At 55.1% G+C, this 15,906-nt stretch overlaps 5 protein-coding genes across 5 annotated transcripts; 3 read left to right on the plus strand and 2 right to left on the minus strand.

Annotated features, from left to right (window-relative positions):
• Positions 1-662: 662 nt before the first annotated feature.
• PSV08DRAFT_324636 (NAD-dependent glycerol-3-phosphate dehydrogenase N-terminus-domain-containing protein) lies at positions 663-2,556 on the minus strand. Its single transcript, XM_014224214.2, has 3 exons — positions 2,408-2,556; positions 2,069-2,298; positions 663-1,973 (listed from the first exon to the last, which is right to left on the minus strand). Exons 2-3 carry the CDS (start codon positions 2,125-2,127, stop codon positions 779-781), a joined length of 1,254 nt encoding a protein of 417 aa, XP_014079689.1. The 5' UTR covers positions 2,128-2,298; positions 2,408-2,556; the 3' UTR covers positions 663-778.
• A 182-nt stretch (positions 2,557-2,738) lies between these two features.
• On the minus strand, positions 2,739-3,935 carry PSV08DRAFT_324647 (uncharacterized protein). The gene is made up of 2 exons (XM_014224213.2): positions 3,525-3,935; positions 2,739-3,474 (listed from the first exon to the last, which is right to left on the minus strand). Exons 1-2 carry the CDS (start codon positions 3,741-3,743, stop codon positions 3,061-3,063), a joined length of 633 nt encoding a protein of 210 aa, XP_014079688.1. The 5' UTR covers positions 3,744-3,935; the 3' UTR covers positions 2,739-3,060.
• A 2,135-nt stretch (positions 3,936-6,070) lies between these two features.
• Positions 6,071-9,572, plus strand: PSV08DRAFT_228818 (uncharacterized protein; the record flags this gene model as incomplete). The annotated part of the gene is made up of 2 exons (XM_014224212.1): positions 6,071-7,279; positions 7,334-9,572. 2 exons carry the CDS (start codon positions 6,071-6,073, stop codon positions 9,314-9,316), a joined length of 3,192 nt encoding a protein of 1,063 aa, XP_014079687.1. The 3' UTR covers positions 9,317-9,572.
• Positions 9,573-11,052: 1,480 nt separating this feature from the next.
• On the plus strand, positions 11,053-12,961 carry PSV08DRAFT_354789 (major facilitator superfamily domain-containing protein; the record flags this gene model as incomplete). The annotated part of the gene is made up of 2 exons (XM_014224211.2): positions 11,053-11,361; positions 11,504-12,961. 2 exons carry the CDS (start codon positions 11,053-11,055, stop codon positions 12,959-12,961), a joined length of 1,767 nt encoding a protein of 588 aa, XP_014079686.2.
• Positions 12,962-13,932: 971 nt separating this feature from the next.
• Positions 13,933-15,675, plus strand: PSV08DRAFT_228823 (uncharacterized protein; the record flags this gene model as incomplete). The annotated part of the gene is made up of 1 exon (XM_014224210.1): positions 13,933-15,675. One exon carries the CDS (start codon positions 13,933-13,935, stop codon positions 15,673-15,675), a length of 1,743 nt encoding a protein of 580 aa, XP_014079685.1.
• Positions 15,676-15,906: the final 231 nt, after the last annotated feature.

Here is a 15,906-nt window from a genome sequence, read left to right on the forward strand (position 1 = left end):
GCCATGTCGTCATGCGCAGATTGGCTCAATGATTAACGTGCCTTGCCGAGGAGCTAAATTGCGAGGTTCACCCACTCTTCTCACCCACCTCGCACGCAATCCAAACGTTTGAGGCCCAACTTTTTCTTGCATTACTAATTCATCTCACCGCTGTAGGCAAAAAGAATACTGAATGTTCCCCACTAAGGAAGGTGTCCCTGCATATTTGGAGTAGACGCGAGCCACTCTCCACCCATGTAATGTGGGCCGAGTGGTAAAACTGACAAATGTACCTGACCTGGCATGACGGCTGTAAGCTCGAAATCTAGGATGTACGGTACCCCTCCATGTAGTTCCGAGCCGGTGTTTCTAGAGTACTCTGCAGTACACACATATGCATACATGGACTTGCATGCATCCTGGCATGGAACGATCCATCTGCGGACTAAGCCTAGGATGTCGATCTTGCCAAGACTAGTTACAGCGTTGTCTTAAGTCCGACACCCCGTAGGTGTACCGGCGACAGCATGTTGCTCGGTTGTATCTCCGTGTCGCCTATAAGTAAGTATGCATGCCTATCAACTTGGCATTCTGCTTTGGAAAACGTCCGCTGCAAAGTAATCAGGCACACGTGCATTGCCGTGAGCAGCTCACCGAGAATCGCACCCATGTGATTTATAATCAAAATCATGCAATAGAGATAATATTCTACCGTAAGGGGTATTCGCATCTGAATGTAATCATCGGGTTGTACGTGTTGGCTTCGGCTATCATCCTCCTAATCGAAATCTTGTCCAGTTTACGGCTTCTTCTCGATGAGCTGAGGGATATCCTCGGGCTTGTTCTTGCCCTCGAGAATGTTGTAGACGGCGGTGAACAGGGGAAAGTCGTCCTCCATGCCCTGGGCCTTCAGGAACTCATTGACCTCGTAAGCAGTGCTGGTACCCTGCAGCTTCTGCCCATTAAGCTCCGTCTGCTCAATCTCATCAATAGGCTTGCCGCGCTGGACAGCCATCTTTGCGCAACGAAAGTTTCGTCCACCCATGCACGATGTCACAACATCAGCTACACCGCAGCTTTCCTCAGTGAATGTGCTGGTGCGTGCGCTCTCTCCGAAAAAGGCCTTGCCAAACCTGACCATTTCCAGGATACCAACACGCATGACAGCGGCTTTGGCGTTGTCACCCCATCCCAGACCGTCCACAAAACCCGCTGCAAGAGCGATGATGTTCTTCAGAGCTCCACCGAGCGAGACACCCGCGACGTCGTTGACAATATGTACATGGAAATAGGGACGGTGGAAGAGCTTGCGGACGTTTTCGTGTGACAGAGGCGGGTACTCGTTGGGCAGAGCAGTCAGATGCGCAGAGCGCTTGCTGGGCTTCGACTTGCTAGGGTCAATCAGGTCGACGTGAGTAGTGAGGTCAACCTGAGAAGCGTTGGGTGAGCCGCTTGGGGTGGGATGGCGCGAGTCTAGCGGTGGCGGGTCGTATGCCACGGTAGTCTCAGAATACTTCTCCTGGGCAATCTCAGATGCAATGTTCGCACCCGACAAAGCACCGCAGTAGATGTTGAGCGTCATGCCAATCGTCTCCGACATCAACCGAATGCCCTTCTCGCTGACATCCACACCCTTTGTGCAGCAGATGGCTCGCGCATAGGGGAGGATCTTTCCGACCAGTTGCTGGCATGAACGCGCGATGAATTGATGGGGCAGCACAAAGATGAGTATCGTGGAATCCTTGCACGAGGCGGGGAGATCGGGATTGGCAATGACGTTGGACGGGAGCGTGATGTTTGGGAGGTACTTGACGTTCTCATGGACCCTGTTGATGAGCTGGGAAAGCTTTTCAGGCTGATCCGAGCCGCTGTAGTGACGCGAATCCTTTGGGATTGTGTACTCCTCCTCAAACACCCACATCTGCACTGTTTCTTCAAACAGAGAGGGGTGCTCCTTGACGTTCTCGGCGACTAGTTTAGCCATGGTGGTACCCCTATACCATCAGTCAGTTAATGCCCACCGCTGGAAACCCATCTTGCATAGCTTCAAAGCACAGCTGCTAAGCACTTCCACATGCTATATACGTACCAGTTGCCGGAGCCGACCACCGTGACTTTGTGCTTGCGACCAACACCGAGGGATGCCATTTTTGTGTATTCGTGCCTCACTTGGTGCAGATGGTGGTTGTGCAAGAGGCTATCTGGCACGACTGTGCGTTTATATGGGATTTGCAGACGACGAGGGGTGACGTAGAGAGACAAGGGCGAGGCAAGCGATAATGGTTTCCCAAATTTGCAAAGAGCCACTTTTGCGGGTTCCTATGATGTGTTTGCACAGTCAGTATGAAGAAAGAGACAAGTTTTCAGCCCCACAGCAGCTTAAATATCACAACAGCATACGAGCTGGGGCGATAAGAGGCAGACTGACCTCGGCAGCTTGTGATGCGGCGTTGCCGAAAGCTTCAATTGCTATGGCCCAAGTCCCAGGGCTGGCGGTCAGGGCGTTTTTGGCAGTGGAACTGGACTTGGCAACAAGTCGTCGAGCGTGGGTAATGGATCTGCTTAAACGGATACGGATGTCGACGGGCTAGAGAGAAATTCGGTAGCTTTGCGTCATGGGATCTGCAGCATCGGACCTGCGGCGTTTGCTGATCAGCAGAATATGCATGGCCGACGGCCAATTGCGTTTGAGCATAGACAACCGATTAACAACAAAGTCCCGACGACAAGCATCAGCAAACAACATACGAGAGCACAAATGCAACATGGGGCGCCGCATGGGGCACAATTGTAAAAGTAGCAGTATTGGTAGTATTGGGTATTACAAGTTCGTGTGTTGCTTCATAACATCGCATTAAGTATCCTCCGAGCGACCGCAACCACCATCAGCAGTGATGAACAAGAAAATGCACAAAGATAAACAGCCAAAGCCATAAAACGCCAACGCTAACACGCTAACGAAGATGAGCCTTCTTCAGCGAATGTCCCCCACATGGTTATGCTGATAGCAGTAACGCAAGGCCATCTCGGCACCGTCCAACAGGGACCGGCCCGCGACCCTTTTAGTGTCGTGTTGTTGATTTACAAGGCCATTCCGAAGAGGGCGAAGAGGCCACCGGCAAGAGCAGTGGTGCTGTACAAGGCAAGGTTGGCAGCAGCGCCGGTGGTAGGGGTGTGGGAGGCAGCGCTGGCAGACGCGGAAGCTCCAGTCGGGGCGGACGAGCCGCTGCTGGTGGCAGAAGGGCCCGACGAGGCGGACGCGGATCCGGAAGCAGCGCCACCGGCTTCGCTAGCCTGCTCGACGGTCTTGTTGCCGCACAGGCTGTTGCGAGCCTGTTCGCACTCGAATTGAGAAGTCGCGTCAGTGCCAGAGGCAGAGATACAGTTGCTGTACCAGACAAGGCACATCTGGCCGGGCACAGTCTGCTGGTACTGGTCCATGACGCTGGTGACATCGGTACCGTTGCGGCACTTGCAAGAGTAATCGAGAGTGGTCTGGGCGCGTGTTAGCATTCGGTACGCGCATGGGGGGACACGCGACATACAGAATCGCACTGGTTGCCGTTGCTGGCAAGCGCGCCGGGACCGCCGCAAAGCTCAACACAGGTGTTTTGGTTGGCTTGGCACCATGACTGCCTGTCGTCCTGGTCGATCGAGCTGGCAGGAACGGTGCAGCACTGGATGGGGGTGTTGAAGGTGCTGTTTTGCGCGGACACGAGGCCGGCAAGAGCCGAGGCGGCGGCGATGAAGGTGGAGGAGCGCATTTTTGCAGATGGGAGCAAGAGTATCAATGCCTGGGATTGAGCGGCGTCAGCGGATGGCCGGCAGCGGGACAGGAGTGAGTAGAGGCGGACGGGGAGGCAGTGTGCAGCAGCAATTGCGCAGGTAGTGTGGGCAGGCCGTGTTGGTGGAGGCGGGGTGGCGACAGGGAGGACACTTACAGCGGGATGTATGATGCTGGTCTGGTGGAACGGATAACAGAGGCGGCGGGTGTTGTTGCTGGGGGGAGCAGGAATATATGCTCCAACGCACGGGCTGGAGGAAGACGGCTAGTCGGCCGTGCTTGCCTACTACAAGCTAGGGCCATTGTTTTCAAGATACGCTCAGACGCGGCGGAAAGTCGACCTGGGCATCTTTTGCCAGTTGCCCTTTTGCGCGCCAGGAAATTGCTCATTTAGTATATACACGCACACCACACGGGGCATTGGGGCCCTGCCGGCTGCCGGCGCCCTCGCAGCTCCGCCGCTGTCCGTTGTACACTACTTAGCTTCGTAGCCAGTGCCCCGGCCATGAGGCAGACGGCGGTTTTGCGCGTCGGGCGAGGTGACGACGTATGTACTACACTGCACGGCGGCGTTGGTTTCAGGTGTCGCCAGTCGCCAAACCCGCCACGCTTCGGATATGCGCCTGCAGGCTGGACCAAGGCGACGCCGCCCAGCCGTGCGTGTCTGCCACTGTCAAGTAAGTAGCTACTGACGCTCCCAAGGCCCCAAGGAGCATCCATCTGACGGTGCCATGCCGCGCCGGCCCAGGTGCGTTGCGCTGCTTGGTTGGGGACGGAGAATCAATGGCGCGCTGCATCCCTGCACCGTGGCCGTGCTCTGCATCCGCTGGGCAAACCCCATCTATCACTGACACATCCGAGCTCCACGCCTGCACCACACCCGCACACTGCGAAAAATGAAAAAACAAGCGGGACGCCTGCCAGGCCGAGTCAGGCCAGACGGTGCGCCGTTTCACCTTGGGCGGCCGGGAATGGCAGCAGAGAGACGGGCAGGCACAGCACCAAGCCACAGGCGGGATGCATGGCTGGGCGGGCTTGCCCGTAACGCTGCTGTTACTTGCCTACCTGGGTGGGCCGACGTCGCCTGAAGCAGTTGGCGCCGAACAGGCTTAGCATGAATAGCGTATTGCCCGCCCTTGTGCTTGCTGGGTCGCTTGCACATCCTCCCTCGGCCCGCGCAGAAGAAGGATGCACTGCGCGTCCCACCCGCCCAATCACACGCCCCGCCCCAGATTGCCCATCAACGACGCATGCTGTTTTGTTATTGTTGCTGTTGCTGTTGCTGTTGTCGAGCCATGGCCATGTCGCCCTACACCGGCTGAGCGTTCATCTCCACACGCTGCGCATCCTCTCTGCCAAGCACTGCACCCAGCACGACGAATGCCACCCGTCCAGATAAGGAACTTGCATGTGCCTCCATGCCCATTCCTGCACATCCAGCCGTAGCACACGCAACCCCGAGGCGGTGACCGTGGGCTGTGGCAGTGACAGTGCGCGTCCGCATGCAGCCATTGGATGCGGCTGTATAGCATTCCCCCCAGAACCGTAGTAGTCTCTGGTGACGCATGCACTCCTCGCCAGCCGGTTACGTGGCTGGATCGTGGCGCTACGGCACTCCATCTCCCCTCACTTCTGCCGATGCGCCAGCCACCCGGTTTTCGATATCTTTGCCAGCAAACAACGGCCATGCCCGCACGAGGAATCGCCTCACGCCTGTCGTGTGAGATAAGCCCATGTGGACTGATGGCACGGGTGCGGCCTCTGTGCTCCACGCAGCCGAATCCCTACGAACCCGACCTCAGTCAAAGCAGCCATCCCTTCTTTCGGCTGTAGCAGTACTCTAGGCTGTACCTTAGGGTGCAACAAAAACAACCAATGGAAAAAATTGGCACCAGTACACGGCCACCGCTGACAGCTCGTCGAACATATGGCCCGTGCACACACCCCATCATCATCATCACCACCACCGCTATGCGGCGTTGCAGTCCCTCACACAGTGCACTGCTGTTTGTTTTTGCATCCAACAGTCTGTTCCCTAGCTTTCGAATTCTACCCTTTGACTGCACCCCGCTATATCTGGCGCTCGTATTCTGCCAACTGCTCATAGCGGCTTTCCCCCATAAGCACCGGCTGCAGAGTCGCTCCTGCCTCCCCGGCCGAGATGATGTCACGACTCAAACTTGGTCTGCTATTCACTTCAAACTGGTGTAGGTTTGCACACATTCCCATGTACTCTCATGTTGGCGCATCGACACTGTGATCATCCACAATCACCTCTCCGCCTATTAGCCGCCATTTTTTCTCCAAATGCAAAACAACTACTTTGTCTGCACCCTGGGCCAGGCGGCTGCCCTAAACACCAGCCCGAAGTCGTACCGAAACATTAGCGATTACATCCGTCAGCAATCCCAGAACCACCCCTTACTCCCTGCCGTTGGCTTCCCTATCCCCAAACTAGATCAACAAGAGTGGAGTTTCAAGGTTCTCACCTTTGCAGACGTCGAGCATGCTGTTGGTGTCTTCGCCTCACGCCTCGCAATTGCTCTTGGCCCCTCACGAGAACCACAGACTGTTGCTCTACTGTGCCATAGCTCTCCTGAATTCCTCTTCACTTGGCTAGCCTTGATCCAACTGGGACATGCCGTCTTACTCGTAGCCCCCCAATGTCAGCCGGCTGCAATATTGCATCTTTGTACCTCGTGTCAGGTGTCACTTCTCGTTTACGACGAGGCCCATGCTGAGCGAGCGGATCAGTCGGAGGAACTAGCAAGAGAGCAAGGACTGCCTACTTTGGAAACAAAGTTACTACCAATAAGTGCTTCGGAAGACATCTGGCAGGTTATTCAAGAGCAATTCAAGCCTAGCATTGAACCACTGCATGTCGATCAGGGAGCAGTTGCATATCTGCATCACACTTCTGGAACCTCGTCTGGCCTCCCAAAACCCATCCCTCAATCACATCGCGCAGCCATTGGCGTGCTTCCGCATCTCCCCAAGATACCGACTGTAGCTTCGTTTACTACGACGCCACTCTACCATGGCGGAATCGCCGATTTGTTTAGATGCTGGACAAGTAATGCCTTGATTTGGCTTTTCCCAGGCAAAGAGGTGCCCATTACAGCACGCAACATTTGTAGTTGTCTGCATGTAGCCAAAGCATACGCAAAGACAGAAGGGCTTCCCAAGGTCAAGTACTTCTCATCGGTCCCATATGTGCTTCAGATGATGGAGGCTGATGAGCGAGGACTCGAGTGGCTCCAAGAAATGGATATTGTAGGCGTTGGGGGTGCAGCCTTGCCAACTGAGGTTGGTGATCGTCTTGTCAGGAAAAAGGTCAATCTCATTTCACGGTTTGGAAGCGCAGAATGTGGCTTTATCCTGTCATCGTATCGTGAGTCCTTTGTAGATCAGGATTGGCAGTATTTGAGAAACTACAACCCACCAAAACTGGTAGAGTTTGAAGAGCGCCAGGACGGTCTGGCTGAACTTGTCATTAAACCTGGGTGGCCACACATGGTATCGCCTACAACTCTATACATAATATGTGGCTAGTTGCTAATCTCTACGCAGGCAAAGCAGAATCGACCTGACGGATCATTCGCTACGGCCGATCTGTTTGCGCCGCATCCTACAATAAAGGACGCTTGGTTGTATCATTCACGAGCGGATTCCCAACTTACTCTCATTACGGGAAAGAAATTCGATCCGGCTCCACTTGAGGATGCTCTTACAACATCGCCTGATCTAGATGACGTCCTCATCTTTGGCAACGGCCGGCCATTTCCAGGTGCACTGCTCCTGCGCTCGAAACAGGCGAGTGAGATGACAGACGACGAATTGCTCAACTCCATAAGGGAGCAAGTGGCGAGATTGAACAGCGAAAGCCAAGACCATGCCCGAATACCCTTCGACATGTTGATTCCTATTCCCTACCAAGACCAACCGCTTGAGAAAAGTAGCAAGGGCACTATAATTCGAAGGTCTGCAGAAGAACGATTCCAAGACGTCATCAATCAGGCATATATCGCGCAGGATTCCGATACTGTCCCTCAGGTGACCGATGAAGATCTGCCTCAGCACTTGACAGATCTGATTCAGAGTCTGACGGGACAATCTGGACAGCTCACAGAGGATATGGACCTGTTCTCTTATGGTGTTGATTCCATTGCGTGTATGCAATTAAGAACGCGTTTAAGACGGTTGATCCCGAACATCGAGGGACAGCTACCAATGAGTGTGGTAGAGGATTGCGGTTCGATTCGGCGACTGACAGACTATGTGTTGCGAAAGAGACGTGGAGAACGTGAGGTGGGAGGGGAAGACGAAGAGAAACTTATGTTAGACATGGTAGAGCGGTATGGCTCGTTTGAAAGGCCAGCCTCGGATGTGTCTGCCAATGGACTGCCCGAGGAGAACCAAGGCGGTGATACTGTAGTGCTGACTGGGGCCACTGGAGCGCTGGGTGCGCATATTCTAAGTTTACTACAGAAGAAACCCACGGTCACCGCAGTATACTGTCTTGTCAGAGGAGCGGATGAGACAGCAGCGAGAGGACGCGTGAACAAAGCGCTGCAGCAGCGCAGTCTGATTGACCTGGGCCCCCCTGATGCCCCGAATACCAAGATCAAAGTAGTACCAGCACAACTAGGCGAAGAGAATCTGGGACTAGACGATAAGATATACGACCATCTCGCGAGGAAGGCGACTTTGATTGTTCATGTTGCATGGACTGTCAACTTCCGTCTCAAACTGCGGAGCTTTGAGAAAGACAACATCGCTGGGGTGCGAAACCTTCTCGACCTTGCCTTGAAAGCTCGGCCGTCGCAGCCTCCTTGCTTCTTGTACTGTTCCTCTACCGCAGCAGTTATGAATAGCTCTCTGGACGAGGCAGAAAAACTGCCCGAAACGCTTAGCTCCAGGCCCTCTTCTGCATCATCCCTGGGCTATTCTCGTTCCAAATGGGTGGCGGAGCACATTTGTCTCCGAGCACACGAGCAAACAGGGCTGCAGGGGCGTATCGCAGTTGTGCGTGTTGGTCAGCTGACTGGTGACTCGACTACAGGAGTGTGGAACACAAAGGAGGCTTGGCCTATGATGCTGAGCACGGCGAGGCTGATCAATTGCCTTCCCGACCTGGGGGATGAGCCTTTGGACTGGCTGCCTGTAGATGTTGCTGCAAGAGCCTTTTTGGAAACGCGCGACACGCTTGACGGAAGTGAGTCGATGTCGGTCTACCATGTGTTGAACCCACACCAAAGACCGACGTGGCATCACATGTTGGAGTGGCTGCAGAAGTGGGAAAACTTTGACATTGTCACGTCAAAGGAATGGGTGGGGCGACTAGAGGAGTCTGGGGGATCGGAGCATTCTGCCTTGAGGCTCTTGGGCCTGTGGAAGGCATCATATGGTGGTGAAACCGCCGCAGCAGGGACGCGACCGCAGTTCTCGATGACGAATACAAGCAACAAGGTACCAACGTTGAGGGATATCAAACCGCTAGACGAGGAATATCTGGGGAAGATGTGGTACTGGATACAGCAAAACGTGCACTGATACGTACGTAGTGAGATAGGGAAGATAGAGTTGCCAAGGGGCGTGGGGGATAGTAGTATGTCTTGGTTAAGCCTTATCTCCGTCTCTCGGCGTTAACAAGGGACCCTGGCTGCCCGCAGACATGCTAAGATCCGACTCCGAGGCCGACGATGCCAGAGCCAAATTCAACCTATGACTCTGTTCAATCAATGCTTGCATGTCCGGGTGGCATTGGCATGCGTCGGTGGTCCGAATTTTCATGCATCATGTTACGTATCCATCGGCTCACTGTGATGCGACGATAGAGTGCGATTGGTACGGTGTGTAGAGTAAGTATGAATCGTGTGTAGTGTACTAGACGAGGCAGCACAGTAGCGTGTACACAATGTGTAATGCAGCACACAGCTGAAGCACAAATGCAAAGAAGCTTCCTGCAAAGGAAAGGTGAGTCGTTCTTAAAGTGCTCACCGCCGGTGTCCCGTTTAGTTTCTTTTTTTGTAACCCGCACCGGAGCAAGTAAACGGCTAATGTGACGAGAGACGGTTGTGTGACGGGATGGCTAATCGGTGACGGTGACAATTGATCAGAAATGAGTCAGGGCTGTGCAGTTCCCTTCCGTCTCGTTCTCGTCGCATAACGGGGGGGCGGAGCGCAATTCCACCCCGACGTCCGACGTCGACTGCCAAGCCAGCACCCTTTTCCAACCAAGGCGCAGGAAGCAGCCCTTGTGAGATTATGGGGTCCACTGGGCGTAAAATAGACGATACATTCATCCGTTGTGGTTTAGCGGAGTGCTTCCTGTCATCTTAGGCACCCATTTTCTACGCGTGCCGGCCGTTGGGTTGGTGGCACAGCAGGCGGACCTGCTTCGCGTCACCCAAACAATGGGCTTGGCCTTGCATGTGCAAGTGCAACGCGAAGGGGGGAGGGGGGAGGGGGTCTGTTGGTGCTGGCAGTTGGGTGTTGTTGTGAGAAGGTTAGAGAATGATGTCAGCATACTACTAACTAGTAGTCCCAAGGGTAAGAAGAAGGAAAAAAAGCTTGGAACCTCCAGCAAGCATGCTAGCGTCGACGCTTGCGGGGCGCGCGCGCTCCGGCCCACGATCCAAACGAAACGCTTAATGAAAATGCAGACAGATGTGGCCGCACGATCGACGCGCCAGCGTGAGTCTTTTCTTGATCACTTTGACTCGTACACATAGGCTTTGGACTCATCGGTAGTCGAGCAAATAGCCCCCCCTCCCCCTTGGCGATGGATTCAGAGTGCGAGTGCCAATCTGCAAGGCGCATCAGCATCAGCCATGCATCCGCGGAACAACCATCGCGCCATGTGGCTTGCAACCAGGCAGCGATACTACGGCTATCATCGCACCGGACGAATTTCGCCGCGATGTAGCCGAAGGCGTTTGCTGAGGCCCTCTTCGACAGCTTCTAAACTCCGTCGACTAGGCCCCCTTCTAGGCCTTTCGCGAACAAAGGTCCGCACGACTCTGGGCGGTACGACAATGGAACCCGTCCCGGGGCTCCTTCCATTCGGAAAACCCACTTCTGGGGGAGTGTATCATGACTCCTTTTTCTGTCTCCAGCCCCATAGCGAGTCGGTGGTATATAATTGGAGGGGCGTCTCCTTCTATCCTGACCCTTCTCTTGCCTGATACACCACGCCCTTTTGTTTGCCACCTCTTCGCGTGCACAGTCAGATTAACTTGCGCAAACAAGCTGATAAAAGTCCCACATAGCTCACTGCTCCTGCCCACATGAGCACCACAAACGACAACCTCCGTCCATCCAGTATGGCGGACTCTGAAAAGACGGCCACGCCTAGCGTTCAGAACACCACAGGCAAGGAGAGCAAGGGTGCTGTCGAAACGGTTCTCCCTGCGTCAACAGTGGCTGTCGACGCCGCAACCCCTATTGCCGGTACTGGAGAGAAGAGTTCGCGACCTAGCTCGGTAGCCAGCCCGGGACCAGAAAACAATGATGAGGACGACTTCGAATACCCAACCAAGTGGAAGCTGGGCGCCATCACCGTGGCCTTGTGTTTGAGCGTCTTTTGCATGGCCCTGGTAAGTCTAGTGCAAAATACCCGTTAGCCCCCTTGGTTCCACTACTTTGGTACAACAACGGTGATCGACGCCGCCTACTTACGCATATGAAATCGGCCGCCGATCCATCTTATCAACATCAGCTAACAACGCACATGTTTAGGACAACACCATCATCGCAACAGCCATCCCCCGCATTACGGACCAGTTCAAGGCCCTGAACGATGTCGGCTGGTATGGATCGTCGTACCTCCTTACCACGTGCGCGACCCAGCTCATGTACGGCAAATTTTATACCTACTACTCGATCAAGTGGATCTACCTGTCTGCCTTGGCCATCTTCGAGTTTGGCTCGCTCATCTGCGCTGTTGCGCCAAACTCGACGGCGCTCATTATCGGACGTGCCATTGCTGGTGTTGGTGCCGCTGGTATCTTCTCGGGAGCCATCCTGATCGTCACGGTGACGGTACCGCTGCGCCAGCGTCCTACGTACATGGGTGTTATTGGAGGAATGTACGGTATTGCATCCGTTGCTGGCCCACTGATGGGTGGCGCCTTTACTGACCACGTCAACTGGAGAATGTGCTTTTACATCAACCTTCCCTTTGGTGCCATCACGGCGGCCTTTATCATCCCCTTCCTCAAGGTTACCCGCCGTGGTGGAAAGGTCGAGGCTACATGGCGTGAGCAGATTCAAAAGTTCGATCTTCCTGGAACAGCTTGCTTCTTGCCTGCCATTATTTGCTTGTTGCTCGCTCTCCAGTGGGGTGGCAGCAAGTACCAGTGGAAGGACGGCCGCATCATTGCGCTCTTGGTCCTCTTTTTTCTCCTCGTTTGCGGCTTCCTTGCTATCCAGTGGTGGAAGCAGGAGGATGCCACGGTTCCTCCTCGCGTCTTCCTGAACCGCAACGTGTGGGGATCTGCACTGTTCGGTGCCATGCTGGGCGCTAGCTTCTTCGTCATGGTCTACTACCTGCCCATCTGGTTCCAGGCCATCAAGGGGGCTTCGGCAACCAAGTCTGGAATCATGAACCTGCCCGCCATCCTCGGTCTCGTCGTCATCTCGATGCTTGCTGGTGGCGCTGTCACTGCTATTGGTTACTACACGCCGTTCATGCTCCTTTCGTCGGTCCTCATGTCCATCGGCGCTGGTCTGCTCTCAACGATGGAAGTCGACAGTGGTTCGCCGGAATGGATTGGCTACCAGTTCATCTTCGGTGCTGGTGTCGGTTTCGGTATGCAGCAGATCCTGGTTGCTGTTCAGACGGCGCTTCCCGCAGAAGACGTTCCCATTGGCACTGCTACCATGATGTTCTTCCAGACGCTTGGTGGCGCTCTCTTCATCTCTGTTGGCCAAAACGTCTTCACCAACCAGCTCATCAAGAACCTAGCAAGCATTGTGCCCGATCTCGATGCCGGCATCGTACTCCGCACTGGGGCAACTGAGCTCAAGCACGCTATTGATCCTGACTTCCTCTCTGGCGTGCTTTCAGCATACAACCAGACACTTACCCAGACCTTCTACGTCTCAGTTGCCTGCGGAGCGGTCTCAATTTTTGGTGCCGCATTTGTCGAGTGGAAGTCGATGAAGGGCAAGCAAATCACCATGCATGCTGCCTAAAGCGGGCCACGCTGCAGGGTGAAGAAGGATATCTGGAGACTTATGGCATGGTGAATGAGGGCCTCTTGCTGGCGTCGCTCATTGTAACGATACCCCCCTTTTTTTCCCTTTGAGAAATATGAGCATTTAGTAGCGAGCATGGCGTCGGCGTTGGTTTTGCTATTGGGGAGGATTTTGTCTTCATCTTCTGGGTAGATTGCAGTAGATGCACTAGGATAAGGGTAAAGGGGCTAGCTGATGGCCGTCGAGGCGGACGTGGTGGATTGACGACTCTTCACTCTTATTTGCAAGAAAAGAAAAGAATAACTAACTAATTGTAATGCTACATTTGCAAAGTACCGACGATTGGCTCTAATACTAGGACCGGCTATCCGCGTGGTCCGGCGGAAGCAGAGACGAGCCGGCATCCGAGGATAGCAAAGTGACGTCAGTGTGGTCCCTTGAGCGCAGGTGCAGGCGCAGGTGGCAGATGGTGTGTGGCTTCTGCACTCCCGCATGTCACACGGAGGTAGTTTTCCCTGTTGGGTGGGGCCAAGAAGAGGGGACTAGACAGTAGTAGACAGCAGTAGACGACTTTGCATGCTAAACGGGCAAATAGCACCTCCATCCCGTGCAGACTCGACGTAGGATTGGCCTATCCTGCTTGGCCGTTCCAACCGTTGGCTGTTCAGCCCCGAGGCTTAGCAAAGCTTGTTTTCTGGTGGGGCCGGGGCGTTCCACTGACCATCAACACTCGTCCGCCCGCTCGCTGCGCCTGCTTGGGGTTGCGCAGTATCTCTCCTCCTGCACGCACCATGCCGTAGCCGCACTCAATGACACTGCCACTGCCCGAATCAGCACCTAATTTGTAGCCCGTCCCCTTTGCGCTTCCCACCTCGCCAGCCCCGTTGCGCCGAAACGCGCCCACCGTCCACCAAGCCCGCACGCCCTCGTCCACCTTGCGGCTGGACGCGCCGTCGCGTGTCGCCAGCATGCCAGAAGAGAAGGATTCGGCGCCACCGGGCGTCCAGAATGGACAGGCGCACCCAGCCGTGCAAAAGGACGAGCCTACGAATGGCGCCAATATCGAGTACCCAAAACCGCAGAAGACGGACACGGCCGGCAGCAAGAAAAAGGGACCCGAGGGAGGCTTCGACGACACGCCGGTACCGCGCGCACCGCCTGGATACACGGTCAAGTTTACGCTGCACCGCGCCAACAACCTCCCCCTCGCCGACATCAATACCCTCTCGGCCGATCCCTTCATCGTCGCCCAGCTCATCACCAACCTGCCGACACGACACAAGGAGGACCCGCCCCTGACCATGCGCACGCATACAGTGCGCCAGAGCACCGATCCCGAATGGAACTATGAATGGATAGTCGCCAACGTGCCGGCGTCGGGCTTCAACTTCAAGTGCCGCATCTACGACGAGGACCCCGCAGACCACGACGATCGCCTCGGCAACGTCCATGTCGTCGTTCCTTCGATAAGCGAGAGTTGGCCGGGCATACACGACCAGACGTATTCCATCAGGAAGCGCATGATCAGCAAGAGGGCGTATGCGCTGCGTGCCGTCGCGGTTTGCTTCAGAAAGGTGCACCACATGAGCGGAACACTCAACGTCAGCGTAGAGGTCCTGGGCAGAACACAAGACGACAACGGAGGACGCACATACACAATAGGGCCGCAGTTCTGGATACGGCATTACTCGCCGCTACTCGGACGCCTGCTGGGCCAGAAAGAACCAAACGACGATGGCGAAGTGTCACGGCGAACGGGCAAGCAAAAACCGCAAAAGTACAATTTCCAGTCGAATCAGATGCAGCTGCGGGGCCCTGTGCCCGAGGCAATGTATCACCGCTTTGTCGAGTTTAAGCCTTTCGTCAAGAGCATGTTTACAGCAAAGGGGGCTCGGGGCTACATCCTCTCCAAAGCCCTACACCACCAACATGCCCGCGTCTACAACTTTGACCACGCGACGGAATTCCAAGTAATCCGCGAGCCCTGCAAAGAATTCACGCAAAAATTCCTCGAACTCGTCCACTACGACCAAGGCGGCCGCATCTTCACCTACGTCCTCACCCTCGACGCCTTATTCCGCTTCACCGAAACCGGCAAGGAATTCGGCATCGACATGCTCAGCAAACACACGATGCACAGCGACGTCGCCCCATACATTGCCTATTCGGGCGAATTCTTCATCCGCCGCCTCAAGCACAAGGACCGCCGTCCCCCCGACGAAGGCGGCAACAACCTCTCGCACCCACCCCACGACATCGAAGGCGGACCCCCCGACGAACCCCCTAAAAAAGACCCCGCCTACTATGAACTCGTCATCGACAACGACTCCGGCACCTACCGCCCCAACGCCGCCCTCCTCCCCCAGCTCAAATCCTTCTTCGAATCAAACTTCCCAGGCCTCCACATCCGCACCCTCGACTGCCAAAGCGACGCCGACAAAATGGCCGCCATGAAGCAAGAGCAGCGCGAGCGCAAAAAGAGAGAGGCCGACGCCCTCGTATACACCCAGATCTCCCGCTCCAGCAGTGTCAGCAGCAGCGACGAGGAGGAACTCGATCGCTTAGAGTCCCAGGGCGAAATGTCCCCCCGCCATTTGAGACATCAGATTCAGAGGGAGGCCGGCGCCCGCGTCGATGCCTTCAAGATCCATCCTAGGCCTAGGCCCACCACTGCAGAGAGCAACAAACAAAAGGTCGCCCCTCCGGCCTAAATGAATCGATTGGCGCCGGAGTGCGTGTGTGTGTGTGGCTGCGCAGTAGGTCATGAGCAAGCGGGGAAGAGCGCCAGGCATGCGGGTGGGAGCGGTGCGGGGGGCGGGGGAAACACTTTTGAGCGGGCCACTCATTTTTATTATCATTTACAGGACTTTACCACTACTACTACTATTATTATTATTATTCCTCTTTCTTTTGTGTGTGTGTGTGTATGTGTGTGTGTGTGT

This window comes from Bipolaris maydis, assembly GCF_028858645.1.
Source record: "Bipolaris maydis strain C4 unplaced genomic scaffold PSV08scaffold_12, whole genome shotgun sequence".
NCBI classification, from domain to species: Eukaryota; Fungi; Ascomycota; class Dothideomycetes; order Pleosporales; family Pleosporaceae; genus Bipolaris; species Bipolaris maydis.